We start from the raw sequence: 20,662 nt of genomic DNA on the forward strand, positions 1-20,662 counted from the left end.
CCGGGGGGCTCCTCTGTTACCATTATTCTGAACTCTGTCCCTATCAGTTAATAATTAACTGTCCCTCTAAGGAGCCTGTGGTCCTAAAGATTTGTCTGGTTAATCAGTCACTAGCCCCCCAGCTAAGCAAGGGGCAGTTGGTGAACCTGCTGCCTCCAAAGCCCCTTCCCCTGGTGTGGAGGCAGAGGGGGACTCATGATGCTCCGCACCTGTCGTGTGTTGTATTCCCAAGGTGGCCCCTCTGCAGCCAGCTGGCAGCCCCTGAACTTTGATGGCGGAGCCTTCCATCTCAAGGGCACAGGAGAACTGACACGGGCTTTGCTGGTGCTACGGCTATGTGCCTGGCCCCCTCTGGTCACCCACGGGCTGGCGGTGAGCAGTGACTCTGAGGACTGGCCTGGAGGCTCCCCATGCTGCAGCTCTGAGCATTGACTCCTTGTCACCCAGCTCCAGGCCTGGTCTCGGCGACTCCTGGGCTCCAGGATCTCCAGGGTACTTCTCCGAGCATCCTTCTATGGGCAGTTTGTGGCTGGTGAGACAGCAGAGGAGGTGAGAAGCTGTGTGCAGCAGCTCCAGACCCTAAGCCTCAGGCCGCTGTTGGCAGTGCCCACAGAGGAGGAGCCGGACTCAGCTGCCAAGACTAGGTAAGTAGAGGACCAGGGCCCAGGAGGGCAGGGAGGATGGCACGATGGGGCTTTGCAGGTTCCGGTCCTCACAACTGCTGGCTGGGCAGTGAGGCCTGGTATGAGGGGAACCTCAGTGCTATGTTGCGGTGTGTGGACCTGTCACGGGGCCTCCTGGACACCCCTGGCCCTTCTGGGAACAACCTCATGCAGCTGAAGGTGACGGCGCTGGCCAGCACTAGGCTCTGTGTAAGGGACAGGCAAGACTGGAGTGGGGGGTGGGGCTCACTGCCCACCAGGGTCCCCTCACCACCCCGCCTACCACCCCATTTCAGAAGGAGCTAACTTCGTGGGTCAGAAGGCCAGGGGCCTCCTTGGAGCTGAGCCCTGAGAGGCTAGCAGAAGCCATGGACTCTGGGCAGGTAAGGACTTTAAGTGTGGGGTGTGGGTCCCCTGGATTTGGAGGTAGCAGGCATCTATAAACAGAATGCTCAAAGTATTTAACTTCCACTAACTTCCCAGGCCTAGAACAATCAGAATAAATGTGACTGTAACTCAAGAGCATGGCTGAAATAAACGGAATAGAGGTCATCTGGAGGCTTGAGGTGAGGTGCCCGGCGGGCTCTCAGAAGAGGGCTTAGAACAGTAGCTATTTATCAGCCAAAAGAAAGTGTATCAATATGTTATCAATCAACACAGCCAATGTGTGCTGGCAGATGTAAATTCTGATTAGACCAATGGAATTTTAGTTTATTCATTCATTCCTTTTGATTTTCATTATCCTATTTCTATCCTCCCCACCATTGGTAACTACTACTCCATCTTGTATAATGGGTATCTTTCTGTTGCTAAGAAACTTTTTGCTAAGTTTGGGGGGGTATGTTTTTCCCCCCCTCACCGTCTCTCACACACTCACACTCACTCTCTCATACACTCAAACTTGGGGGCATTTTTCTGTTTTACCCAACATTTTTTTTGTTTGTTTTACCCAACATTTTATAAAAATTTTAAACATAAGGAGAAGGTAAAAGAATTGTACAGTGTTATTGTACCCTCAATGAATCCCCAACAATAAAAAAAAAAAAAAAAAAAGAATTGTACAGTGAATACCCATATGCCTGCCCCCTTGAATATTTAATAGTGTTTTCTTTAAATCACATCCACCCTTCTATCTATCCCTCTATCCATCCATCCTTCAATCTGTATTATTTTTTGAGCATTTCAAAGCTGCAGACATCAGTACACTTTCTCCCTACATGCTTCAGGATGTGAATTATTAATTAGAGCTCAATAATTTTTTACAGTGCTTTTTAAAAAGTAAAACTTACATACAACTATAAATTGTTTGCAAATGTGTACCTCTTGGTAAACATTGACAAATACACTCACCCAGCAATCAAAATCCCTGTCAAGACAAAGAACATTTCCCTCACATCAATCAGGGGCGTGATTTAAATGTACACAAAACAGCATTACGTCAGCTCTCCCCTTCAGTTTCTCACTTTCCCACTGAGTACTCTGATTTTAAGACCTATCCACGAGTCTGTGCTCGTCTAATCCATTGCTTTGAATCACTGCTTCTAGAGGTGTCACTTACCACTCTGGGGATGGACACCTGGATGGCCTCTGAGTCTCCACTACCCCAAGTGATGCTATGGTGGACATGCTGATATTTCTTTTTCTAATCTTGATGTTTATATGTTTTTACTTTTCTTTTTATTTATTTATTTTTGTTTTGGTTTGGTTTTTGTTTGTTTCTTTTTGAGACAGAGTCTCACTCTGTCACCCTTGGTAGAGTGCTATGACATCATCATAGCTCACAGCAACCTCAAACTCTTGGGCTTGAGCAATCCTTCTGCCTCCCCCAGTGGTTGGGACTACAGGACTACAGGACTACAGACCACTATGCCCAGCTAGTTTTTCTATTTTTGGTAGAGATGGGGTCTCACTCTTGCTCAGTTTGGTCTCGAACTCTTGAGCTCAGGTGATCCACCTGCCACAGCCTCCAAGAGTCCTGGGGTTACAGGTGTGAGCCACCATGCCCAGCCTTGATTTTTTTTTTTTGAGACAGAGTCTCAAGCTGTCACCCTGGGTAGAGTGCCGTGGTGTCACATCTCACAGCAACCTCAAACTCCTGGTCTCAAGAGATTCTCTTGCCTCAGCCTCCTAAGTAGCTGAGACTACAGGCACCCACCACAACACCTGGCTATTTTTTGGTTGTAGTTGTCATTGTTGCTCGGCAGGCCCAGGCTGGAATCGAACTGGCCAGCTCCAGTGTATGTGGCTGGCGCCCTAGCCTCTTGAGCTACAGGCGCCAAGCCCAGCCAGGATATTTTTTTTTTTTTGGTAATTTAAAAATGTATCAGGGCAGCGCCTGTGGCTCAGTGGGTAGGACGCTGGCCCCATATACTGAGGATGGCGGGTTCAAACCTGGCCCGGGTCAAACCGCAACAAAAAAACAGCCAGGCATTGTGGCAGGTGCCTGTAGTCCCAGCTACTCGGGAAGCTGAGGCAAAAGAATTGCCTAAACCCTGGAGTTGGAGGTTGCTGTGAGCTGAGACGCTACAGCACTCTACTGAGGGCGATAAAGTGAGACTCTGTCTCTACAAAAAAAAAAGTATCGGAGAACACACAGAAGCAGGATTTAGCAGTCCAGAAAATCAGCTTCGGATTTTCTCATAAAGAGTTTCACCTCTTTCTGAGCGTTAGTTTACTCACTTGGAGACAGTGATAGCAACTTCTCAGAAGTTTTCAAGATGAAAGCAGATGAGTTTGGAAGGCTCCTGCCAGGCAGGCATCCGGCTTTGCACAAAACAGGGGGCCACCCTCAATGCTTCTTCATTCACTTCCCATGGCCTCCCCAGTACCTTTGTACCTGGTTTTTGGGTCTAGAGGTGGGGAGGTACTTGGCATTTCCAAAGGGTGGCAGGGAAGCCAATGTGGCTGAAGGGCAAAGAGTGAGGAGAGAGAGGGAGCAGAGGAGCCACAGGGGGCCAGACCAGGTGGGCCTTGAGGGCCACAGTGAGAACTTGGGCATTTGATGAGGAAACCGAGGTCCTAGGAGCCTAGTTTCAGGTAATACATATGGCACTTCATACGAGCTAGCTGTGCTCTAAGTGCTTTCTGTATGTTAATTCCTTTCCAAGCCTCCATCTCCTCACTGGAAGATGGGGCTTTGAAAACACTTGTCTATGAAGATCATTGTGAAAATTAAATAAAATAGTATATGAAGGGCTCGGCCTGGTAGCTCCCCCCGTAACTCCAGCAATTTGGGAGGCTGAGGCAAGAGGATCTCTTGAGACCAGCCTAGGAACATAGCAAGACTTGGGTCTCTACAAAAACGTTTTTAAAAATTGGCTGGGTGGGCTAGGCGCCCATAGCACGGTGTTTATGGTGCCAGCTACATACACCGAGGCTGGCAGGTTCAAACCCGGCTGGACCAACTAAACAATGACAACTGCAACAAAAAATAGCTGAGTGTTGTGGTGAGCACCTATAGTCCCAGCTACTTGGGAGGCTGAGGCAAGAGAATTGCTTAAGCCCAAGAGTTTGAAGTTGCTATAAGCTGTGACAGCACAGCACTCTACTGAGAGCAACATAGTGAGTCTCTGTCTCAAAAAAAAAGAAAAGAAAAAAATTGACTGGGTGTGATGGCATGTGCCCATAGTCCCTGCTACTTCAGGGAGGATCTCTTGAGCTCAAGAGTTGAGGTCGCTTGCTGTGCATGGTGGCTTATGCCTGTAATCCTAGCACTCTGGGTGGCCAAGGCAGGTAGAAGGCCTGAGATCACGAGTTTGAGACCAGCCTGATCAAGAATGAGACCCTAGTCTACTAAAAATAGAAAAAGAAAAGCACTAGCCGGGCGTGGTAGCAGGTGTCTGTTACACAGGAGGCTGAAGCAAGAGGATTGCTTGAGCCCAGGAATTTGAGGTAGCTGTGAGCTATGATGCCACAACACTCTACCCAGGGGGACAGAGTGAGACTCTATCTCAAACAAACAACAAAAAAAAAGAGTTGAGGTTTCAGGGAGCTCTCATTGTGCCAATGCACTCCAGCCTGGGGACACAGAGAGACCATCTCTTAAGAAGATAGCATATGAAATCATCTCCGAGTTCCACTGTTATAACAGCTGAGTGTGAAATATGTGTTGGTACTGTTCTGCCCTGATTGTGTCCAGGCACATCTCACATGTTACCCGGTTTTATGTACAAGACAACCCCAGGAAGTACATACTATTTATTTTCATTTTACAGAGGAGAAAACTGAGGACCAGAGAGGTTATTTGCCTTGCCCAAGGTCCCATAATAGGTTAGGGAGCCAGGATTCGAACCCTGAGTGTGGGCTCATGACCACCTCAATAAATAGTATCTGTCTGATGTTGCTACTCCGCAGATTTCTAGTGACATCTAAACTTTTTACCCCTTTCCTGGTGGGGAGGGAGAGGAGGCTGAGGCCTTGGAACTGTCCAGAAGTCCTGAGCTCTTCTCACCTCTCTTGCTGCCCCCCAGAACCTCCAGGTCTCCTGCCTCAATGCTGAGCAGAACCAGCACCTCCAGGCTGCCCTGAGCCGCTTGCACCAGGTGGCACAGGTAACATCTCCTGCCGTGGTCTGGCTCCATTGCCCTTGCTGGATACCCCTGGGACCCTGACTGTAGCCTCTCTCCCCATCAGCATGCTCAGGCCCAGCATGTGAGGCTCCTGGTGGATGCTGAGTATACCTCACTGAACCCGGCACTCTCTCTGCTGGTGGCTGCCCTGTCCTCGCGCTGGAACAGCCCCAGGGATGGCGGGCCCTGGGTGTGGAACACTTACCAGGCCTACCTGAAGGTGTGTGGTATGCTCTGGGAGGTGCGGGCTGGGATTCCAGCACCCTAACCCACCCAGACCGGCCTGCAGAACACATATGAGCGGCTGCAGAGGGATGTTGAGGCTGCACGCAGAGCCGGCCTGGCCTTTGGAGTGAAGTTGGTCCGAGGCGCGTATCTGGACAAGGAGAGAGCCGTGGCCCGGCTCCAAGGGACAGAAGATCCCACTCAGCCTGACTATGAGGCCACCAATCGGAGGTAGGCCTGGGCCGGAGGGAGCTTCTGTGTTGAGCTTCCCAGGGGTGTCTAAGCTGTCCTCCCGCTCCCTGGCCCAGCACTTCCCACCCTCCCCACCTCTTCCTTGTCCCCTTTCCCCACATTCATCCCCACTTGCAGCCTGAGTCAGGTCTTATTCCTCCTCAGTTCACACTCCTTCCCTCTGCCACCGACACTCTCAATAAGCTCCAAATCCTCCAGTGCTCACGGGCCCCGTTATCCCACCTTCTCGTACTTCCTCTCCTTCCCGTCTTCCTCTCAGTCGCTTCACTCTAGCCACACTGGCCTCCTCCATGTTCCCTGGGGCCTTTGCACTTCCTTTTCCAGTTGCCTAGAACGTTCTTTCTTCAGACAACCACAGGGCCCAATCCTTTGCCTCCTCCTTAGGTCTTCACTCCTTGATACCTCCTCAGGGGGCCACAGGGACTTACCCAGTTTACAGGACAAGTGGTCAAACCATGGTTGGGAACTAGGTTGATATTCGAGACCTTCAAGGGCTCCTAGGCTTAATACCAAAGGCTTAAAAACTGGTACCAAGCCAAGCGCAGTGGCACACACCTGTAGTTCCAGCTCTTCCGGAGGCTGAGGTGGGAGGATCACTTGAACCTAGGAGTTGAAATCCAGCCTGTGCAATGTAGCAAGATCCCATCTGTTAAAAAAAATAAAAATTAATAGTTTGTACCACTTTTCATATACTATAAAATTCACCATTTCAACATGTACGAGTCAGTGGAATTTAGTATATTCACAAGGCTGTGCAACCATCACCACCATCTAATTCCAGAATATTTGCAACACCCCCAAAAGAGACCTCATGCCCATCAGCAGTCATCTTCCATTCCTTCTTCCCCTCTGCCCCTGGCAGCCACTAATCTATTTTCTGTCTGTAGATTTGCCTTTTCTAGACAGTTCATATAAATGAATTTGTAAATATATGGCCTTGTGTATTTGGCTTCTCTCAAGTAATGTTTTAAGGATTTGTCCATGCTATGGTATGCATCAGTACCTCATTCCTTTTTATGGCTAAATAATATTCCATTATGTGGATTACCACATTTTGTTTATCCATTCATGAGTTAATGGACGCTGGGACTGTTTCCACTTTTTGGTTAATGCTGCTATGAATGTTCATGGTTTAATATTCTTTTTGGGGTTTTTTTGAGACAGAGTCTCATTATGTTGCCCTCAGTAGAGTGCAGTGACATCACAGCTCACAGTGACCTCAAACTCTTGAGCTTAAGGGATTCTCTTGCCTCAGCCTCCCAAGTAGCTGGGACTACAGGCACCCGCTATTTTCTTGGTGTTGCAGTTGTCACTGTTGTTTAGCTGGCCTGGGCTGGTTCGAACCCACTAGCCTTGGTGCATGTGGCCGGCACCCTAACCACTGTGCTCTGGGTGCTGAGCCATGGTTTAATATTCTTGTGTTAACCTACATTTTCAATTCTCTTGGGTGTAGACCTAAGAGTGGAATTTCTGTCATATGATAACTCTGGTGTTTAACTTTCTGAGGAGGTTCTAGATGATTTTCCAAAGTGGCTGCATCATTTCATAACTTGCACCAACCATGTGCGAGTGTTTTAATCTCCCACATCTTTTCCAACATGGTGCCTTTCATGTTTTAATATAGAATTTGAAGACATATTAAATTCACATGATTCAAAAAACCCAAACGTTGTGAAAATGAATATACTTACATATTTCATTTCCTTCTATCTCCCTGTCCTTCCCAGGGGACTATTTTTGTTAGTTTCTTACATACGTTGCCTGAGTTTCTTTATGTATGTACAGGAAGATATGACAATCTTGTCATATTTATTTTATTTTTTGTGCAGAAGGCATCATGCCTGCACTATGCTCAAGTGTATATCTAAAGGCAGGACAGTCCACTGAGAATGAGCCAGGCTCTGGAGCATCGGACAGCCTGAATTCAAATCCCTGCCTGGCCATGTCCAGCTGTGTGACCTGGAGACAAGTGACAACCCTTTTCAGCTTCAGTCTCCCTCTCTGTAAAGTGGAGATAACAACAACATCTACCTCATAGCATTGATTTGAGAATTAGATGAGAAACTAGATCTTCTCAGAGGAAAGAGAATTCCAGAATTCCATGCAAAAGGGTTTAACGAAGGGAAATGTAGTGATGAGACTATTTATAGAAGTGCAGGCAAGGTTAGGGAAACTTCCCCACAAGGAATGTTTTTTTTTTTTATGGTTTTTTTTTTTTTTGGCCGGGGCTGGGTTTGAACCCGCCACCTCCGGCATATGGGACCGGCGCCCTACCCGCTGAGCCACAGGAGCCGCCCCCCACAAGGAATGTTGAGGGGGCAACTCAGAAGAGCAGGAAGTATTTCGACCTCTATGCTATAGCTGAGGGAGACAGGCCACCCTAGCCGAGCTGTGGCCACCCAAAGAGAGCAAGGGAGGCGCGCTCTCCCTCCTTCCACCTTCTGATTTCCTGCACACGATTTCAGGGGTGATGGTGCACGTAACAGTCAGCTTCCTGAGGGGCAGTTAACAGACATGGGGGGCAATGGAGAGTGCCCTGCACAGCCTGTGACAGTCACAGTGTGGCATACGGGCTGCAGAGAGCTTGGAAAGCACTGGCCAGTCTGTTTACCTTTCCGTGTCAGTGCCCAGAGTGCCCTCATTCTTTTTGACAGCTGTGTGGTACTTCACTGACCTCTGCGCCATACTTCACTTAGCCAGCTCCCTCTGTAGGGACTTCTGGGTTGTTGCTGATCATGATCTGTAGACAATGCTGCAGCAAACAGCCTCAGGTAAACGTCACCTCGTGGGTGTGATGTGACCCTTTGCTGCGAGACTGCCATTCTGCCAGACCTTATACACACCCTCATCTCACTCCATCCTCACAGCAGTCAGCGAATTCATACTGTTACAAAGTGGCTCAGGGGGCCAGTTGTGGTAGCTCACGCCTGTAATCCTAGCACTCTGGGAGGCTAAGGTGGGTGGACTGCCTGAAGTCACAGGTCCCACACCAGAGTGAGACCCTGTCTTTAAAAAATAGCTGGGCATTGTGGCAGGTGCCTGTAGTCCCAGCTACTTGGGAGGCTGAAGGCAAGAGTTGGGAGGCTGAAGGCATTCTTGGGAGGCTGAAGGCATTCTTGGGCTCAAGAATGTGAGGTTGCTGTGAGCTATGATATTACAGCCCTCTACTGAAGGTGACAAAGTGAGACTCTGTCTCAAAAAAAAAAAAAAAAGGAAAAGAAAACAAAACAAAAACCAAAGGGGGTCAGGGAAGGGACATCCCTTGCAGTGGGTGCAGATGGAACTGAGCCACTTAGGCACATCCCACCCCAAGTCCCGGGGCCCTGACCCTCACTCACCAGGTGAGCTGAATGGAGCATCCCCCTTTAGTTACAGCCGCTGTCTGGAGCTGATGCTGACCCAGGTGTCCCACCACGGCCCCATGTGCCACCTCATGGTGGCTTCCCACAATGAGGAGTCAGTTCACCAGGCAACCAAGCGGTATGAGGTGGGGGATGGGAAACAGGGACCCACAAGAAGGTCCCCCACTTTCTCCTGCTTGCTCACTATGCCAGGCGAGGTGCAATGGTGAGGTGTCCTGGGGAGGACGTTACAAGCATTTAGCCCCTGGTATGCCTGAAGGTTTGTAGGCCCCAGAAGGACAAGGCATTGTCTCTTATTTCCTGGGCCATGGGGAGGTCTGAGCATTCCAAGGAAGTGGCTGGGACTAATTGGGGGACTTCCAAGGGACTCAAAATGTAGTTATTTATCATGGAGTTTGGAAATACTTCAATAGACGTGCAGCTCTGGATCCAGCCACTGCCTAGATTGATGATGTGGCTTTTCTGCAGCATGTGGGAGCTGGGCATTCCTCTGGATGGGCCTGTGTGTTTTGGACAACTCCTGGGCATGTGTGACCACATCTCTCTGGCACTGGGTATGTGAACAGCGCATCCCTCCCTTCACACCCTTCCAACCCCGGGCCTCCCTTCCTCTCAGCTAGATCCTTCTGCTATTCTCACCCCAGGCCTGGCCGGGCTCCTATCCATAGCCTGCTGCTGGCCCAGCCTCCAGACCCTGCTGGATAAATTTGCTATTCCGATATGTAGGGCCTTGCAGGGCTGTGTCTCTGTGTCTGCTGTCTGTTGTTTCTGCTGGTTCTTGATCACGGGGTCTTGTTTCCTGTATGGTTTGTTATCTTTATCATGCTGCTCCCCAGGGCGTGAGACCGGATGGTTTACGTTTTCTTCTGCCATGTGCTAAGGGGTACAAAATCACCTTATCCTACATTCACAGCTTGAGGTTTCTTGAGATATCCCAGTGATGCAAATTTGGGTTGCAAATACAGTAGAACCTCCACAGTTGACCTCCTCCCTACATTGACCACCTTCTTAAGTTGACCTGATTTTCATAGACCAGACATGCACCACATGTACATATCAGTACCATAGGCCTAGTTCCTTATGTTGACCAGTTTGTTATAGTCCCTTGGGTGGCCAACTCACAGAGCTTCTTCTGCTGTATGTGAGGGGGCTAACCCCTTCCCAAAGATGGATTTTTATGCTTTCTTCCCTGGTGTACTTATGGCCAAGGCCATTCTCTGGGTGAGGAAAGGGGGGAAGGATTGACTGAAAGTGTAACTTCTCTGGGTTGCAGCTTAATTTGGGGAACAGTCTCCTCTTATAACTTACTTTGGTCAGGCTTGACCCTCAACTGTACCCCTGCAACTGAGTGAAGTCATCAGATAGCAGCTCAATTTTGCATTCAGGAAAGAAGCGGCTGCCTACGTGTCCCTTCCCTCTATGAGTTTGCACTTCCTCTTAATTCTTGGAGTTATAAATTCCTTACTCAGTTGGCATTTTTAATAACTTTAAGAACGTTTAAAAAATATTTCCTCCAGGATTTTTAGTTTGTTCAGTGAGAAATTTTGTCCAATTCCCCTAGTCTGCCATGTTCTTGGAAATGGAAATCTCTGTTCCAGATGGGGAATGGGAAGCCTCCCTCAATCTCCAGCCCATATGCTGCCAACACTCTCCCCCCACAGGACAGGCTGGCTATGCGGTATATAAGTCCATCCCCTATGGCTCCTTGGAGGAGGTGATCCCCTACCTGATCCGGAGAGCCCAGGAGAACCGGAGTGTGCTTGAGGGTGCCCGCAGGGAACGAGAACTGCTCAGCCAAGAACTGAGGAGGAGGCTGCTGGGGGGAGGCCTAAGGGTACGCCATTAGCACCCCTGGGGGTCATGTGGTCAATAAAGGTCCCAAGGAATTTCCCAGGCTGCTGTGCTGCATTGAAGCCACTTCCTTAAGGAAGAACTCATCTTGACCTCAGCCAACCTGAGCTAGGGGATTCTGCAGCTCAAGAGATCTTGAGTTCACCCTGGAGTGCAGTAAAGACATTGATCGAGGACTAAGGAGGCCTCTCCTCAACTCTGAGGTAGCCTGTCTTTGGATGGGCTTGGTCAGTGACTGATGCGGGAACTTTCTTCACCCCAGTGAATGCCCAGATGAAGAGCAGAAACCAAGCCATGAAAGCCAAGAAGCTGAACCAAGGCCACATGTCCAGGGAAGGACAGAAAGAAGAGGCTCTCAGTAAATAAGCATTGAATAAGGCCCCTTCTGGGCGAGGGTCTGAGGTGAACAATGCTGGGGACACAACAGTGACAAAGACAACCCCAGGCCCTGCCCTCACAGGGCTCTTAGTCTGATACAACTCATCTTCACACTGTGAGAGCCTAGAGTGATCAAGGATGTGATGGGAGAAGCCCACAGTAGTCAGGGCTATGTTGTGGAAGCCCAGGGGGCTGTGTAAAGTCAAAGGAGGCCCCTGACCCACACTGGGGGTGATCAGAAGGGCATCCCAGAGAATTGATAAGGGCTTGGTCTCTGTCCCAGGGCACTAGAGATTCAGGAGGGTTTCAGAAAGCGGAAGGACCAGAAAGTGGAGACAGGTTGGGAGCCCAGGGGAGGGTGGGACAGGGCTGGGCTGCAGGGAGGGCAGATGGAGGCTAGTAGAAAGGACATCCAGGTGGCTGAGAGGGTGGGCTATGGAGCTGACAGTCCGGGGGAAGAGATGGTCAGGGGGAGTACCAGGCCTCTATTTTACAAAGGGGCACAGTGGAGCCAACCCTACATGGAGACGGGGAGAAAACACGGTTTTGGGGAGATTCTGAAGCCAATGTAGGATCTACATCGTATGACAGGACCTGGGGAATGTCCAGGGGGTGGCATCTTGAGGGGCTCCTAGTCCTGGGGCTCAGGGGAAAGGCTGGAGCAGGGACAGAGAAGAAACTACACAGGGGTCGGCTTGGCGCCTGTGGCTCAAGCGGCTAAAGCACCAGCCACATACACCTGAGCTGGCGAGTTCGAATCCAGCCCGGGCCCGCCAAACAACAATGACGGCTACAACCAAAAAATAGCCGGCGTTGTGGCCGGTGCCTGTAGTCCCAGCTACTTCGGAGGCTGAGGCAAGAGAATCGCTTGAGCCCAGGAGTTGGAGGTTGCTATGAGCTGTGATGCCACGGCACTCTACCCAGGGGGACAGCTTAAGGCTCTGTCTCAAAAAAAAAAAAAAGAAAGAAAGAAACTACGCAGGGGCGAGTAAGAAGCACGGGCAGACAGCCAAGGACAGCTGTATTGGGATCAAGGGCCTACACCCCCCAAAAGTTCTCAGGGTAGGCAACAAGGGAGGAACGTGCAGGGCACAGCTAAATACTCTGGGTCAAACACCGCAGTCTTCTCTCCCTGGTCAGTCCTGGACCCCAGGAAAAAGCTTTCTGGGGAGGCTGAGGTACTGCGCAAGCGTGGCAGGAGGCCATCGAAGCGCATGCGCCTAGCCTTCCCGCTCCTATTGCAGCAAGGGCTCAGCGGTCACGTGACAGTCACGTGCAGAGCACTATGGAGCCCAACGGTAGGTGCAAAGCCGCAGTGCCAGAGGTATGGGCCAGAGAACATTCCTCCAGCTTTCAAGGCCTTCAGATCTGTCAGGCACTTACCCCTCTGCCCCCAGCCCTTTTTTGCCCTTAGTCCCCACTCCCAGCCTGAAATCCCGCTCAACTCCCAGACCCCACCTCTTTAGCAGGCCCTGTCCTCATTTCCTGGGGCTTTCACCAGACACTCCTCACTCCCAGATTTCACTCAGTCCCTTCCCCCAGCCTGTAGACTCACCCCAAAGGCGGACAATTCCCTAGACCTAAGTTCACGCAGACCCAGGAGTTCTGCCTTTAGTCCCCTGTCCTCCTACCGAACTCAGACCCCCCCCATCCCTCCTCAGCCTCCTTTCCCCAGCCCTCAGGAGCGTCCTTCCTTGGATCCTCTCACAGCCTCTCAGATCCTAAACCACAGGCCTTATATCCTTCAACTAATAATTGTCAGAGCTGCCTCCTGCACCCTCGATTCCTTCACCAGGCTCAGATCCTATCCTCACAGCCCTTTACTACCCTTGCAGCTCTGCCTCATGCCTAAAACCCTCTCTCAGCCCTCACACTCCCTTAGATCCTTGAAGATCCCTGACCTTTGGGGGTATAGCTCTCCCAGAGCCCACCTGTTTTCTCATTCAGACTTCCCATCAGATCCCCTACCCATCTAGACTGCCTCCCTAGGCTTCCAGCCAGCTCTGTCTTTATTGCTTTATTGTCCCCAGAGGCCCAAACCTTCACTTCCTTCTGCCCTCATGAAACCCAGAGTCTGCAGCCTACACATGCCCTTGCTGCCTTCAGGCTTCCCTGTGGAGCTGGGCTCCATCCGGGATCCAGACACCCAGGTGGGCCGTCTTCATCGCCTGGCTGTGGCTGGGGGCCCAGGCTGGGGCCTGGCCAGGCTCCTGCGCAGAGGTGAGGGCCTGGTTGCTGGGACCGCCTGTGGGGGCAGGATCAAGGAGCAGTATGGATGGTGTAGCTTCAGTTGGCCAGACAGCAGTTTTGTCCTGGGAACTTTCTGCGCGCCAGGCTCTTGGTTCCATGATGGGATGTAAGGGTGAACATTACATCTAGATCATTGTGAATAAAACTGGCAGGCTGAGGCTGGGGATGAGGGGGAGACACATCAGACAGGATGGCTTTTCTTTTCTTTCTTTTTTTTTTTGAGACAGTCTTATACTGTCTCCCTGGGTAGAGTGCCATGGTGTTATCATAGCTCACAGCAACCACAAACTCTTGGGCTCAAGTGATCCTCTTGCCTCAGTCTCCTGAGTAGCTGGGATTACAGGCACTCACCACAGTGCCTGGCTAGTTTTCTATTTTCAGTAGATACAGGGACTCCATTGAGCTCAGGCTGGTCAGGAACTCCTGAGCTCAAGCAATCCACCCACCTGGGCCTCCCAGAGTGCTAAGATTACAGGTGTGAGCCACATGGCCAGGATGGCTTTTCAAGTGGGGTGGTGCTTGTACCCCACAGTATAGGAACCAGTCATGCAAAAGGGGGAGAGAAGGGAGGATAGACTCGTGGAGTGGGGGATAGCCTGTGCAAAGGGCCGTGCCGTCAGTCCCATGAACTGCGCATGTGTAAGTAGCCCACAACTCTGGGAGAGGACTGGTGCTGAAAGGGCAGCAGGTCCAGACAACCAAGGGCTTCAAAAGGAGTGATCATTGTGTTGGTTTTTGTTGTGTGTCCCATGGGGAACCATTGGCATCGCAAGTAGGAAATTAACATTACAAGTAATATTGAATTAACAATTTACAATGTCCATTTTCATTGATTTTTGGTAAGTTGATAGTGTATCAGGCCACTTTCTGAACTTAATAGTTGTCATTGTTGATTCTTTTCAGTTTTTTTGTTTTTGTTATTTGCCAGTGGTGACAGTTTGGTTTCAGCCTTCAGTAGTTAAACTCTAATTTCTTTTTCTTGTCTTAAGGTATTGGCCAGAATTCCTGAACTATATTGTTGGAGGATATGTTTCTTTGTTTTTGATGTTAAAGGAAATGAGTCTGTTTTTGGTTAAGTATCATTCTTGCTGTTGGTTTTGGTTTATAACTTTTAGCAAGTAAGGGAGTTTCATCTAAATTTTCTCAGGTGTTTTTTTCCTAGTTAGAAGTAGGCATTGAATTTTATCAAGAACATTTTCTGTATCTACTGTGTTACACATGTGATTTTTGTTCTATAATCCATCCATGAATGAATTTTATTACTTTGATAGATTTTCTTATGTTGAACCATTAACTTTACTTTATTATGGGTTTTGCCTATATGATTATAAATGGAATTGATACATGATCTTATTTTCTAATTCTAGAAGCTCTCATCAGGTTTTGGAATTAAGGTCATTACTGTCTTTCAAAAGGAGCCTTGCTCTCTTTTTCTTTTTTGGGGAGCAACTTGTACAAGATTATCTATTCCTTAAAATGATTTGTGTTTTAAGAAGAGACCTCTACGGAGCAAGAGAGGTGCAGAAAGTCAGTTAGGATGCCTTTGGAAAAGATGGTAATGCCTTTGGACTTGATGAGAAAAAAAAATGATGGGCTGGGTAAAATATGATGCAGCAAATATGGTGCGTTCAGAGGTTCTTTCTTATTCATTTGTTTGTTTTGGGACAAGAGTCTTACCCTGTCTCCCTGGGTAGAGTGTCTTGGTGTCATAGCTCACAGCAACCTTAAACTCTTGGGCTCAAGCCATCCTCTTGCCTCAGCCTCCCCAGTAGCAGGGACTACAGGCATCTGCCACAACGCCCAGCTAGTTTTTCTTTCTTTTTTTTTTTTGTAGAGACAGAGTCTCACTGTATCGCCCTCGGGTAGAGTGCCGTGGCGTCACACGGCTCACAGCAACCTCTAACTCTTGGGCTTACGCGATTCTCTTGCCTCAGCCTCCCAAGCAGCTGGGACTACAGACGTCCGTCACAACGCCCGTCTATTTTTTGTTACAGTTTGGCCGGGGCTGGGTTTGAACCCGCCACCCTCAACATATGGGGCCAGCGCCCTACTCACTGAGCCACAGGCGCCGCCCTAGTTTTTCTGTTTTTAGTAGAGATGGTGTCTGGATCTTGCTCAGTCTAGTCTCAAACTCCTGAGCTCCTTTTTTTTTTTTTTTTTTTTGAGTGGTGGGATCCCAGAGTGGTGGGATTACACACATGAGTCTCCATGTTCAGCCTTTACAGAGATTCTTGAAGGACTACATTTGGAGGGATTTCAAGGTGCGTTGGACCAAGTGTGTGATTAATTAGCCATGTCTACCAAGGACATAGGAGTACAAGGACAAGGACACTATGCATTTGTCCTCCATGGCATAGAGGCTGGAGGAAGTGAACTCAGGAATGATGTGTAGGGATATACAAGACCTGGGGCAGAGGAAAATGGTTGGAAGGGGGAATCTGAGCACCATGATGGTGGGGGAGAGGACACAGATGTGTAGGTGGGGTCTTGAGGAGGTTGCTACCTGGACTTAGCCCTTAGATGCAGTGTTCAGAAATACATTTAAGAGATTTCCTGATAAAATCCATAGAGTTTGATTTCCTTGAAGAATTGGAATCTGGCCTGATGGGACCTGTGTATATAATGCTGAATCAGCCCCCGGTGGAGGCTGTGTGGCCCAGCAGTGCACAAGGTTCCTGTAAGATGAAGATCCCAAGAAGTCCCCTTCCTCCTGGCACGTAGGGATCTTTGTGTGATTTTGACACCTTTGGAATAGGTGGACATTTGCATGGCAGGTAGATGCCACCCCTCGTTCCAGCTCTGTGGACATCATGGTGACTTTTGGAGCACTGTGTTGAGATAGTTGAGTTAGAGTCCTCAGCAGCTGGAGGGTGGCAGTTCTGGGACATAGAGACAGAACTGGAGTCAAGGGTCACCTTATCAAGGAGGGACTGTGGAGGTTGGGAAATAGTAAGGATGTTTGCCTAGTGGCTTTCGGGACCCCTGCCCCAGGAGTCCTAAGGCTCACTGTCTGTCAGTTGTCCAGGTAGATGGTGAAAACTCTGCTGGGCAGACAGGGCTCTTCCTCTCAGCACTGCTGGGCCACACCTCTGTTGTGCAGCTCCTGCTGGCCTTTGGTGCCAATCCCAACCAGTGAGTGGACAGGTGGTGGTGCTCCCATACTCCCGGGGTTCCTGTCCTCTGAGGCCTCTCTCCCTCATGATGCCTCTGCCACTTGGTGGGACCCTCCTGGACCTCTCCTCATTCCCCGTGACTACTCCCATTCTCCTGATGCCTTTCCTGCTCACAATGGTCTTTTTATCCCTTCAGAGACCCCATGTATCCTCCCATGACTCCTCTTATCCCAACCCCTACGTTCACAGTGACTCCTCCCATCCCCAGGGACTAATCCTGCCACTTTCTGTCCTTGTTTCATCCCTTTCCTAATCAATTCCCACCCTCATTGTGTCACCGTAGCCGCTGCCTTGATGGCAGCACGCCGGTCCACGCGGGCGCCTTCTCCGGCTGCAGCCCAGTGATGCTACACCTGCTGCAGGCGGGGGGTGACTTGCGTCTGCATGACCAGCAGGGTCGCACACCACGAGACTGGGCTGAGCAGGGTGGTGTCAAGCAGAGCTGGGAGGTGAGCAGTGGCCCAGGTGGCAGTGGGAGCATCAGGGCCAGCACCCGCACTGGCCTCACCCATACACCTTGATCCAGGTGCTGGAGCTGTTACAGCTCTGCCGAGCTCACATATCGGCATTAGTGCATGGCAATGAGCTGGCGCTCGCATCTCTGGGCCAGTTGCAGGCCAGATCTGGGAACAGCCTGCAGGGCTCCTTGTCTTCATTGTGGCAGACAGACAGGTAACAGTCCACACCCTGAAGCCCACCCACCCACCATACCCACCTACCCAGATTTATCCTCAGCCTGCCCTTTACCTCAGAGCACAGAGACTGGAACAGAGTGGGAGATCTCCCCAGGTCCCAACCTTGGGGTTCGGCCAGGTAAGTGGGAGAGGTTGGGGAAGTGGAATTACCCCTGTCATCTTCGTGCCTCATGGTCCTGCTCCCCATCCCCAGTTGAGCAGCTTGTGGCCACTGGGTCTAGTAACGAGTGTACCCCTTGCGGACCCCAAGGAGCTATTGCCAGCCCAGGGTGAGCCTGACCGAACCTACGAGAGCAGCTCCCACACCCTCATGGCCAAGTGAGAGCCCCTGGCATGCCCTTGCAGAGTCTCCTTACAAGGAAAGCTCACCTGGTCTCAGACCTGCACTTCCTCCCTGTCCCCATTCTCCAGCCTCCTATGGAAGGGACACTCCGTGACCATGCGGCAGCTGAAGGCCCCTGGAACCCAGCCTGATGTACTGCTGGCTGACCTTCGGCACTGCAGGTACCCCATTCTAGCCTCCCCTACCCCACCTGGTCCCACAGGCCGGTCTTCCACCTGCCTGCCCAATTCAAGTGCTTTATAAAACTGAAGACCCGGGAGTGTGGCCACCGTAGCCACAGTTAGCATCTTCACTTCTGGGCCAGCACCTGGCATAGCGCCCTCCTGTGGATCCTCACCCCAGTTCTGAAAAGTGGGTACCCAGTTCTGTATGAATGTCCTGTAGCCCCCAGAGAGGAGGTGGGTGCAGGAGTGGTACCATGGACAAGGTATGAACTGGGTGTTACCCCCGCTAGGCCCTGTGACCTGGTGTCTCAGATTCTCCTTTGTCCAAGGCGGGTGCCCCCAGCACCTGGTGGGTGGTCTGTACCCAGGAGCAGCTCCCCCCACCAGGTGGTTCTGGGCTTGCTCATAAGTGGCCTGCTGTCCTCCTGCCCAGCACCCTGCACCACCCCAACCTGTTGCTGCTGATGGCACTGAGCCCCTCAGCAGACCTGTCGGGGCTGTGCCTTCTCTTCGAGCCTGTGTGGCTGGGCTCCCTGCATGTGATTCTGCACCTGCGGGGACCGAGTGAGGAGGGGCCCCAGGCTGTGCCAGGCCTGCTGCCGGGCCAGCTGCTGCTGCAGGTGCTAGAGGCCCTGCTGTTCCTGCAAGCCCGCGGCCGTGCTCACGGCGGCCTCAGCTCCCATGCTGTGCAGCTGGTGCGGCCTGGCCTGGCTAAGGTGGGCAACCTGGAGCATGGGCGTTCACTGCAGCAGCACTGGCTGTGTCCCAGGTGGGTGCCTGCCCCACCTGCTTGCCCCCGTGTCCCCCGTGTCCCTGTCCTGCAGCCATTTTGCTCACCAGTCTCCTTGGACTCCACAGGCTGCAGCAGGGCCACCCCTGGGGAGGCCCAGGCCCAGGGCTGCCCCCACCCCCTGAATTGTACCCATGGCTGTCACTTGAGCTGATCTGTGGTGACTTGCCTGCCACCACTTCAGACCTCTACAGCTTCTGCATTTTAGCCCAGGAGGTCTTCACTGGTGAGTGAGTGATTCCCCACCCTACCCCACTGAGGAACCCCAGTGGGTCCCTAATCATGCTTCCTTGCAGGAGAGCTGCCTTGGGCTGGAAGAGAGGGCCCTGAGGTGAAGGCCAAGCTGGAGGCAGGTGAGAGCCTGGCCCTGGACCCCTTGGTACCAGCCCCCTACCAGGCCCTGATTCAGGCTGGGCTGGGCCTAAGGCCTGCTGACCGCTGGGGCAGCCTGCAGAGTACTCGATACCTGCTACGGGAGGCCATGGCCCAGGTACAGGACAGGTTAGCAGGGGTGGATGGCAGCCATGGAACCCCAGGCAGGGCTCATGTCTCCATACTCAGCCTCCCTTCCACAGGACTCTGTTCCTGAGGTGAGCTCCCCAACAGAGTGGACCACAATGTCCTCTGCACTGCTCGGCTCTCCCCCAGGTGAGTGGGCAGGAGGGGGTGATGGTGGGCACTGGGCACAGCTCAGCTGTGCTCTCCTCAATCCAACCAACTGGTCTGTCCCCATAGAGAAACTATACTATGATGTGGCTCCCAGAGCCAAGACTACACCCAGGCCTGTGCCACCTGTGATGTCCCCTGGCCCCATTCCATCCCAGGTAGGAGTCAGGGCAGGGATAGAAGGGACTGAGAGAGCTGTGGGACACCTGGGCAACCCATGTCAACTCTCTGACATCACTCTCTACAGGCCCTGGAGACTCCTGAGGTCACAGGCCACAGCGGGTTCCAGAGTGGTGCAGCCTGGGACTCAGGCAGCAGCTTGACTCTAGACAGCAGCCCCAGCCCCAGCCCCGGCCTTTGCCCTGGCCCCAGCCACAGCCCCACAGCCAGGGTCAGCCTGAACTGCTATCCGCAGCTCAACAGTATGGATACCCCAGGGCCCTGTAGGACCATCACATCACTAACCTGTGACCCCCGCCCTCCAGTTAGTCATCACCCCCAAGTTCCCTGGCTGTTTCCCCTCTTTCCAGGGCCCCCAAGGACTCCCAGCTGTCCCCTGACCTGTGACCCATGGCCAACCCTGCTTCCCCCAGGGCCCTGCCCTACACTCCAGCCTTGAGGATTCAGCCTCCCTGCTGGGGATCCAGAGCTCTGTGGAGCAGTTTGAGAGGAAGTTCTCAGCCAAGATCTAAACTGCAGCGGCTGCTGTGGCACGCTCACAGGGTTACCCCACTGGACCCCCAGCCCTGTGAGCCCACCCCCTGCCTGCTGACCCACAGAGGCTTCCCACACCTGGGAGACTGCTGGCAGGGAAGGCCACCAGGGCAGGCTAAAGAAAGGTCCCCTAGCCCATCCTGTGCCCACTCCCACTTCCCAAGTCCCTTGGACTTTGTGGCTACCAGGTGGCAGCTCCAGCTTTTTCCTCCTTCAGGCACCCAGTACTGAGCTGATTGGAGGAAATTTCTTCTCCAGTCTGCAGAAGTGAGAAAAGGGGCGTGGTGGGCGGGGATTGGGCCCCTTCCTCATCCCTGAAATAGCCCTTAGGTCCCACACCCTGCTGCTCCCCAGGATGGATCTGCTGGAGGAGATAACAGCAGAGCTTCAAAGAAGATGCCAACCCAGAGGCGAACCCCACTTGTCTGACCTTGGCCCCACTCCTGACACAGATTCCTGGAGTGCCCATGGTGCCCTCTCCGCAGACGTCACCCCACAGAGCTTTCCAGGAGTAACTCCCCACTCAGTGTCTGCCTCAGAGAAAACAAAATGATAGAGCCACCCGTCTG

At 51.7% G+C, this 20,662-nt stretch overlaps 2 protein-coding genes across 3 annotated transcripts; both read left to right on the forward strand.

Moving 5' to 3' along the window:
* Positions 1-129: 129 nt before the first annotated feature.
* PRODH2 (proline dehydrogenase 2) lies at positions 130-10,953 on the forward strand. Of its 2 annotated transcripts, none has more exons than XM_053607241.1 (10): positions 130-372; positions 448-644; positions 734-872; positions 959-1,045; positions 5,132-5,212; positions 5,295-5,450; positions 5,520-5,686; positions 9,077-9,187; positions 9,538-9,623; positions 10,668-10,953. In XM_053607241.1, the coding sequence occupies exons 1-10, from the start codon at positions 196-198 to the stop codon at positions 10,913-10,915; spliced, it is 1,449 nt and encodes a 482-aa protein (XP_053463216.1). In that variant the 5' UTR covers positions 130-195; the 3' UTR covers positions 10,916-10,953. The 2 variants fall into 2 exon arrangements, with proteins under 2 accessions (XP_053463216.1, XP_053463217.1); XM_053607242.1 differs by having other exon boundaries at positions 10,731-10,953.
* An 866-nt stretch (positions 10,954-11,819) lies between these two features.
* LOC128596608 (inactive serine/threonine-protein kinase TEX14-like) lies at positions 11,820-20,633 on the forward strand. The gene is made up of 17 exons (XM_053606174.1): positions 11,820-11,866; positions 12,452-12,596; positions 13,329-13,518; positions 16,503-16,680; positions 17,005-17,170; positions 17,248-17,393; positions 17,474-17,534; positions 17,610-17,734; positions 17,828-17,920; positions 18,357-18,692; positions 18,782-18,939; positions 19,010-19,203; positions 19,289-19,361; positions 19,449-19,537; positions 19,627-19,770; positions 19,973-20,360; positions 20,448-20,633. Exons 1-16 carry the CDS (start codon positions 11,820-11,822, stop codon positions 20,069-20,071), a joined length of 2,244 nt encoding a protein of 747 aa, XP_053462149.1. The 3' UTR covers positions 20,072-20,360; positions 20,448-20,633.
* Positions 20,634-20,662: the final 29 nt, after the last annotated feature.

This window comes from Nycticebus coucang, chromosome 10 (assembly GCF_027406575.1).
Source record: "Nycticebus coucang isolate mNycCou1 chromosome 10, mNycCou1.pri, whole genome shotgun sequence".
Lineage (NCBI taxonomy): Eukaryota > Metazoa > Chordata > Mammalia > Primates > Lorisidae > Nycticebus > Nycticebus coucang.